General features: G+C 42.9%; 1 protein-coding gene across 1 annotated transcript; it reads right to left on the bottom strand.

The window, feature by feature from the left end:
- Window positions 1-252: 252 nt before the first annotated feature.
- On the bottom strand, window positions 253-3,484 carry LOC147333211 (serine protease 27-like). The gene is made up of 6 exons (XM_086290235.1): window positions 3,350-3,484; window positions 2,945-2,965; window positions 2,594-2,756; window positions 2,148-2,416; window positions 1,404-1,546; window positions 253-1,317 (listed from the first exon to the last, which is right to left on the bottom strand). Exons 1-6 carry the CDS (start codon window positions 3,402-3,404, stop codon window positions 1,096-1,098), a joined length of 873 nt encoding a protein of 290 aa, XP_086146361.1. The 5' UTR covers window positions 3,405-3,484; the 3' UTR covers window positions 253-1,095.
- Between the last annotated feature and the right edge of the window lie 4,874 nt (window positions 3,485-8,358).

The following is an 8,358-nucleotide window of genomic DNA, read 5'->3' as shown; positions in this document are numbered from 1 at the left end:
TTTTGGGGTTTGAAGTCAGTAGAGTTCAAAACAAAATAAGTAGAGATGTGTTGCTTCTTCACCACATATATGTGTTTTAATAAAATCATTTGTGTTGACCCACTATGGACTTTCAGTCGTATGTCTCTTCCTCAAAAATTCGAACCGCGACAGTTCCAGTTGCTCCAACAAATGGTAAAAATAGTAACAGTAACAGACTAAACTCCAAACAATACATTATGTTACAGATTTTAATATTAATTAGTCAGTGTCAATTGTTGATTTGTCCTGTTCTCATTGTATGACGAATTATGATGGCTGTTTGGTAGCTGTTTGCATACAATGCATACTCTCTCTCCCTCTTCGACAACAGTTTTATGTTAATGTACAATCCTTAATACGTTTTGATAGGTTAGTAGCTTAAACCTATTCGCTGGAACGTTGAAGACAATGTAATTACACAGCAAAGCAAGACACGAGTAGGCAAAGTTCTTCATGTTTCTCGTGCACGGGAGAGAACCGGACAGGCGCCGTTCCTTCGCTTGACCCCAGTCGCTCTCGTCCGCTCCCCCGTAACACTGCTCTTTTATTGAGGTTACATGAATATAGATAGGTGCATTAACATATGACGTCTACATACAAACAAAGAGTACCTTGCCTGTGTGTGTGTGTGTGTGCGTGTGTGTGTGTGTGTGTGTGTGTGTGTGTGTGTGTGTGTGTGTGTGTGTGTGTGTGTGTGTGTGTGTGTGTGTGTGTGTGACCCCATGAACGACTTCCCTAAACCTGCTGGTCTGGAAGTCCAGCAGTTCATCTAAACAAAAGGCACTTAACCTAAAACAGACATAGATACGTTTATCCTACCATAAAACAATAAGAGAAGGTACGAGCTCTCCCACGCTCCCAGAGTGCTCTGGAATGCACACAAAGTTTGCAGACTATTAAGGATCAAACCTCTACCAATCTACAACTAATTATAAAACTCTAAGAATATATAAGTAGATATTTCTAAGCACAAATGATAATCAACAATACAAAACCTGACACGTTTTGTGTGTGCGTGTGGGGAGGTTAGCCTGGGGCACCAAGCAGGCTAGGACCGTCCCTGGGAGGCAGTCCTCAGCAGGTGACACTGAGGTCGCTGTTGGTCCCAGTGGACGTGAACGTCATGAAGCCCGGCCGGTTGGAGGAGATCTGGGTCCTGATCCAGGTCTGGTACTGGGATACTCTGGCGTAGACTCCTGGAAGATTCGGCCTGGCACAACCTTCCCCAAAACTGACGACTCCCGCCTGAATCCAGCGACCGCTCTGCTTGATCACCATTGGACCTCCTGAATCCCCCTTTGAGAGCAGAAACATTTACTGTTAGCTGAGGAGAAGAAACTGTAGAAGGTGAAAATGTGCCAAACACAGGTAACAACAATCACCTGACAGGAGTCCTTTCCTCCTGCACTTAACCCGGCACAGATCATGTTGCCAGTGATTGATCCCACTCCATAGTTACAGTTACACTTCCTGTTTCCCACAACAGGAACCTCCACCTCCATCAGGTTGGGTGAAGGAGTGCCTGCTGAAGGGGTAAAATAAATATATCAGTTTGTAATAAATAACATGTGACTGATTAACCTTCAAACAAAAGGGCGGCTCCACCAAACTTAAAAACAAAGTGTAGTCATGTGTGCAAACAAAGATGGGGAAACATGTTTGTCCGCTGGGGTTGGAGCTCTCTGCAGAACACAGTCACATGACTTTGATGCCGCTCTGTCATCTTGTCCTGTTTTATGTTATTTGAGTATTTTAGATGAAGCACAACAGCTGCTGTTTTTAAACGTGATACAGAAATAAACTTGACACACAGACAGTAGATGGTCGTCATCATGTAGTAACTGTCTAACACCACCTGGGGGCAGTGTCAGATACACAGAAAGTATACTTTCTTTTAACCAAGGATCATTTTGACCTGACATCATCGTGCAGACAGCATGTTTGCTGCAGGTCCAGCACTTCCAGACTGTTTAATTCACATAATTATTCTTTCTGGTTTTGAACTCTGCACAGATTTAACCTCATGGAAACATCTTATTGCTCTAAATATTTCTGAGATAGCAAACTTGTTCCCTGTATTATTGTCATCATTTCTCTAAAAACGATCTTGTGTCTTTATGACCCACCTCCTTCTCTAGTACTTCCCCAGCCGGTGACCCAGCTGTTAACACCACTGTAGAAGATGCTGTTTGAAGCTGCCAGGCAGACGGGAGAAATGTAGTTGCTGAAAGTCACCGGTGAGGAGAGCCTCAGCAGGCAGACGTCGTTGTCGTTGGTACCAGAGTTGTATTTTGGATGTTTGATGATCTTTGTTACAGTTCGAGATACTGCATTGGGATTGGATCCCTGTAGACTCTGAAGGCCCAGATTCACAGTCAGTCCTCTCAGGTTGGTGCTGAGATCATCAAGGAGCACAAAACAGCATGCAGTTATTACGATGGCTAAAAAGAAATGATATTATTGATTCCTACTCTGTTAAATATTTATCCTGTTACACCCTCACCCCCTGATTAAAACCTTTTATAATCTCTTTAAATCATGTTTAGAGTGCAGCTTCAGCCTCATCACTCACGTTTCAAAGCAGTGAGCAGCAGTCAGCACCCACTGACTGTTAATGAGGGATCCTCCACAGAAGTGGGACCCAGATCTTTGCAGACTGACCTGCCAGGGCCAGCTGCCAGCGCGGGCCACCTGTCCTCCTACAATCCTGGTGTTGAGCTTTGGCTGACCACAAACTGAAGACCGACATTAAAACACAGAGTGAGCATTACTGTAGGAGCTGTAAACTCTCAGCACTACAAACTGCTGAGTGAGGACACAGTGATCCTGGAGTCTACAGTTCACTCACAAACTAATATTCATATGAAACTAAAGATTTATTAAACATAAAACTAAATCATTACACAAAGAAGCTTTTTCTTACCACCCAGCTGTGACTCAGACTCTGAAACACAGAAACAAACCATTTTAAAACTAAAAATCTTCATTCATCGTTCTGTGATTAGTTCACTGTCTGTAATTACTGTGTGAAGTTACAGTTAATGTAACCCATTTGAAAAAATGTGAGATAAGAAATTTTGAGGTTCCAAACACTACGTCCTGTGTTGTTGGTCTGTCGTAAAAACTTCTTCTTCAAAATATATATTAAAGTTATGTTTACTGAACATTGTGAATTTTAACTGAACACATCAAATTCGTATTAAAGAAACGATTTCTTTAATGTAAAGGTTATTTTCCTGCAGTGTCACTTTAAAGTGAAGCGCTGTGCTCCTGAGTGTTTTCGCCCTCTGAGTCGTACCTGATGCAGGTGTGTGCAGAGAGCTCTTACCTTGGGTCAGGAGCATCAGCCCAGCAGCCAAACACATCACTTTGTAGAAAGCCATCGCTGTAAAATACCTGCAGACCTGCTGAGGCTTAAATAACCTTCCTCTCTCTCCCTTTCGGTTTGCAGTAAAACACACCTTTCTCAAACACCTGTCTGACGACACGCCCAACACCTCACTGCACCAGACCTGCTTCACATTACAATCATCAGATTAAACAGGAACTTTTTAATCATTTTTCTCAGATTACTCATTAATTTAACACCAGGAAACAAAAGTCTGCCCTGCTGTGTCAAATAAAAGTTATTTAAAGGTTTCACAGTATTGACTGATGTGTACAGGTGTAAGAAGGGGCGAGCTGAGCAGCAGCGTTTGTATTGAAGTGAAATGCATTAACTCGACCAAAAACTACATAAATAAATCCTGTTGCTGACGATCATTGAGATATTTAAAAAGTGGTTTTGTTTTTTTGTTGGAAACATTTAGAGATGTTTGAATCTGTGACAACAGGCGCGAAAGAGTGATGATCTAAACTGGAGGGTTTCACAAACACACTGCCAGTGCAGTGGAAACATACCTGGATTGAAACAACACAGTAGAGCACTATCAGGCATGGATGGGCCTCCCCAGAGCCAGAAGCTCAACATCACTGAAGCAGTGTGGGATCATCCTGACAGAGACCAGAACAAAAAGAAGAAACATCCAAAGAAGAGACCTGAATGTCCTTCAAGATGAAGAAGAAAGTAGAGAAAGCTCAGACTGTGCTGAGAATAAAGGCGCTCACACCAAACGAGCTCGTTAGAGTCGTACAAACTCTGTTTGACCCATCAATAAATCGCTGCACATGGTTCACATTTTACTAGAAAAACAGAAAGAAATGAGGCTCAAAACTTTTGCTCATCACTGTACAGTTTTTAAACATTAACGTCATTATTGCATTTTCATGATGACTTTCCGCAAAATAAAAACTGCTTCTCTTTAATGTGGTGTAATTACATGATGATGTTTTACTATTTCCTCAACTAGATGAAAACGAGTCAGTTCTTCAGTCTGATGAGCGTTTGTTCACTCGTTAGATCAGCACGAACATCGAGCACAGAACTGTGACAGAACTACATTCCTGTAAATCTGTGAAACAGGAAGTTTTATTCAAAGAAGCAGCTTCACAGAGAGATCATGAAGGAGAGATACACCACACATCTGCTCTGTGAACGAAAACAATACATCTCCATCATTCATTAATCTGCAATGACAGTGGGACTGGCACAGTGGGGGCTGTCCACTCGGGAAAAAACTGGTCAAACTACATCAGGTTTCGCTGAATGAACAAATGAACAGGAAGTGTTTCAGAACCAGTAGAACCACAAAACACTGACGTTTCCACTGAGCACATCACAAACATCTGTCATGTCAGAAGTATTTCTTTCCCTTCTGATGTAAACGAGAGTTACAAAAAGAGGCAATAACAAGTCAACCCCAAAGAGGCAGTGGTCCAGCAGACTACCGCCCTCTCACTGTTCTCACTGAGACTTCCCTGGTTTTAGTTTTTGTTAGTGTCTTTGACACTGCAGGTAGCATGAGAGGGTAACTGTTACTACTTTAAATTAAATCAGTGGTTGAAGTGAGCACTTCATAAGTGGGTAAAATGTGGACTCACTGCACCAACTGGACTGAACAAAGAGGGGAGGTCATCAAGTGTCCCTCATGATGTTGTACTGACAACTGCCTCCCCCTGTCCACTGATAAAGGACAAGGGGAGGCAGCGACTATATATACTATACTATATATTATATATACGGGAGGAAGTGGCTTTGACTTCCCAAATGCCTCAGCAGCGTTGGACTCTACAACAACGGGATGCTGTCATTGCCTATCCCTAGCCTGGCAGAGGAGTTTAATCAGAATCAGAAAGACTTTGTCTATCCCCAAAGGGCAAATAACATACAACAGAGCAGCATAGTGTTGAAGATAACAACAATAAGAACAGAATACACAGAATATGCAGTACGTACAGTTTTAAAATTATACAGATCAAAATTGAAGTGACTGAAAGATGAATAAATAACTTTAAGTAAGTAAAAGTAAATAAAGTGTCAGTAGTATAAAAGAGTGTAGAGAAGTTTGTGTTTCTGGTGGGGGAAATGTTCTTATCTGCTGGAGTTAAAAAGCAGAGCTGCTTTGGGGACTAAGGTGGCGCTCCTCCTCCTCTCAGTCCTGCAGGAAATGCAGCGGAGGCGTCGCCCAGAGGGGAGCCATTAAAATGTGAGGTGAAGAATGTGAGAGGGGTCGTTGATGATTTTGGCTGCCTGTCTAAGAGCCTGTTGGCTGAAAACCTGAGCCAGAGTTCTGACAGGCCAATGATTTTAGAGCTGCAGTCTGTTCGTGTATGAAGGCTGAGGGAGTGGAACCAGCTGGTGATGGAGAAGGTCATGATGCTTTCCAGGAAGGCGTAGTGTGCAAAAGTGAGGCTTGAGATGTCACTCATGGACTCCGAGACCCTATAGTGATAGACGCTGCTCCCACCTTAGCAACAAGGAGGGAATGGACCCCAACCACATTTGTGCTACAGGCCAAATCTGCTCTTCACCATCCTGACGTGGTGGGTCACATCCAACAGGGCAGAGGAGGATTTGGTCTTGGAACAGTAACACCTCTCTGGCAACAGGTGTCTGTACCCAACGGTCGAAAAATGGTAGGGGTGGAGGTGCGTGGACAGAAGGAAACAGCCAGACATGCCAGAGCCGTAGCACTGGAAGCATCGCTGGTGAATTGGGAGAGTGTTGAAAAGAGGAAACTCACATGGAAATCTGGGGAATGGAGGCGAATAGGCTGCGTTTCATCATCAGAGCCACATATGATGTGGAAAGGACCCATCCTGTAGATCATTGGTTAAATCAGTGGTTCCCAAATTTTTTTGCTAGGCCCCCCTTTGTTTTACAAGAAAAATGTTCGCGCCCCCCCTCCCCCATGCGCGCGCACACGCATGCACGCGCACACACAAACACATGCCCCAACCACACACGCCCATATTTTGCTCCATTGCGGTTTATTTCACATCTCAAACATTTAGTAAACAATTAAGCAAATACAAGTAACCTGCAGATAAACTACTAACTCTTTTACGCTACGTCCGCACCTACACGGGTATTTTTGAAAACGCAGCTGTTTCGTCCACGTAAACGGCGTTTCGAATCAGCGAAAACTGAGATTTTTTTAAAACTCCTTTTTTGAATTTACGTGCGGACGAGGAATACAGAGTTCGTCACGCAGCGTCAAAGGTATGTGCCTTATTTCACGTCACGCTGTGCGCCACGTTATTGTTTACATGAGATGAACTGCCTGCAAACATATATTTGTCATTAAGTAGGTCAGTTTACATTGGTCTGATTTCATTCTCACAGCTGGGCGAGTGTCAAAAAACTGCACAACATGAAATTTAATGGCAATAAAACATGAGACAGTCCTGTGAGGATGGAGTTATTTTTAAATACTCATAAGTCATAGTTTTAGAAACACTTCTGCAGCTATTTCCCCATGTCTTTGTTCTCCTGTCCGTGTGACGACAAACTGCATCTGCCAGTAAGAGAATAATAGCTCATCGGGGAAATGTAATGTACAGTCAGTTTACAGGCATGCAAAAGTGTCAAGTCGTTGTTGACAGTGTTGTCAGTGCCAAGAAAAGATCTGAAGATAAGATACAAAAATGTCGCTGGTTAAATGAGTTAATAGATGACAAACAAGTGAGAATAAATGATGTGAGATTTCATGGAAGCACGGCCTTATTAAAGGCTCTGCGTTTGACACACCTGAAGCTTACAGAAGTTTTATTCAGCTGAAGAAAAACCAACAGTATAAAGACAACAAATCAGGAAATATTCAACCCTATCGGCTTTGTTTTTGTTATTCTTCCAGTTATTTTCAGTAAGTTCTGGATAAACTTAGTGAGGTGGGGTAACCTTCGTCCCCACCGCTGGCACCTTTGTCGATTCTTTGTCCGACGACTCCCCGTGTCTCGGTGTCTCTGAGCAGAGGTGGTGACACATCACTGCTTTGGAGCCATGAAAAGGGACACAGCTGCAGCATCTGTCCAGCATTTTGTACAGTACTGTACTCTACAGTCTCCAGCAGATCAGGACAACAGTGTTTATGACAACAGCACCCATTTGGTTAGGTACACCTGTACAAATATACTAATACAAATATCTAGTCAGCCAATCACATGGTAATAACAGGTCAAGACTAGGGGCGGGTTTTTCTAATCGATTTATCGATTAAAATCGATTCTGGCTTGGATAACGTGAAATCGATTCATTAAAATCCTGAATCGATTTTTTAATTTAAATGAATTTTTCCCGAAATGCCAGAATCTCAGGTGAAACCTCACAAAACTTCAACAACCACCAAAGATGAAAACAGTAACTGAGAGCAGGAACAGGCTTCTGCACAGAGACGTAAACACAAAGCTCGACCCGCCGACGCATCAGGATCAGCGAGCTGTGACTTTCTCACCGACGGCACGGACACGGTCGGGGCTGAAAGCCGACAGCTCGCTGACTCTGTCGGCGGGTCGAGCTTTGTGTTCACGCCCTTTTTGCGCTGATTCTGAAGCTGTTAGTTTGATCTCTCTCCAAACAACATTGACCGAACCAGCAGCAAAAGAAGATCCAAACTACGCTTCACACAAACATCGTCATGGATTCACTCTGACTTTTGCTGTTTTGCTTCCACCAGGATAAAGTCACACTTCATGCACATTCTCTGCCGTTGTTTACAGGCTGTCGGACGCTGTTTGTTTCCTTTTACTTACTTCCGAAAAGAAAAACCTAATTTCTGCCGTTCAATACTGAACAAATTTAAACTTTTTGAAATGATACAAAATGCAAAACGCTGTGTCTGTAATAAAACCGCTGTAACTTCAGAGGTGATGTTCATGTGCTGATTAATTGTTTTCTTTCGTTTTTGATCGACTGCAGAATATTTTTATAAAATCCAGAACAGGAAAATCTGCTTCATG

This window comes from Aulonocara sp. 'chitande type north' Nkhata Bay, linkage group LG4 (assembly GCF_057382095.1).
Source record: "Aulonocara sp. 'chitande type north' Nkhata Bay isolate Kocher_YH1m ecotype deep benthic linkage group LG4, A_spYH_male_GT1.1, whole genome shotgun sequence".
NCBI lineage: Eukaryota > Metazoa > Chordata > Actinopteri > Cichliformes > Cichlidae > Aulonocara > Aulonocara sp. 'chitande type north' Nkhata Bay.
Note: the sequence above shows the minus strand (reverse complement) of the source record. Positions and strands in the feature narration are given on the sequence as shown.

Excerpts from the sequence above, each read along its gene's own strand:
- LOC147333211 (XM_086290235.1), bottom strand. The coding sequence starts at position 3,404 with ATGGCTTTCTACAAAGTGATGTGTTTGGCTGCTGGGCTGATGCTCCTG. Across the intron at positions 2,417-2,593 it reads GCTGCTCACTGCTTTGAAAC|CACCAACCTGAGAGGACTGA; the intron begins GTGAGTGATGAG and ends TGATGATCTCAG. Across the intron at positions 1,318-1,403 it reads GAGGAAAGGACTCCTGTCAG|GGGGATTCAGGAGGTCCAAT; the intron begins GTGATTGTTGTT and ends CTGCTCTCAAAG.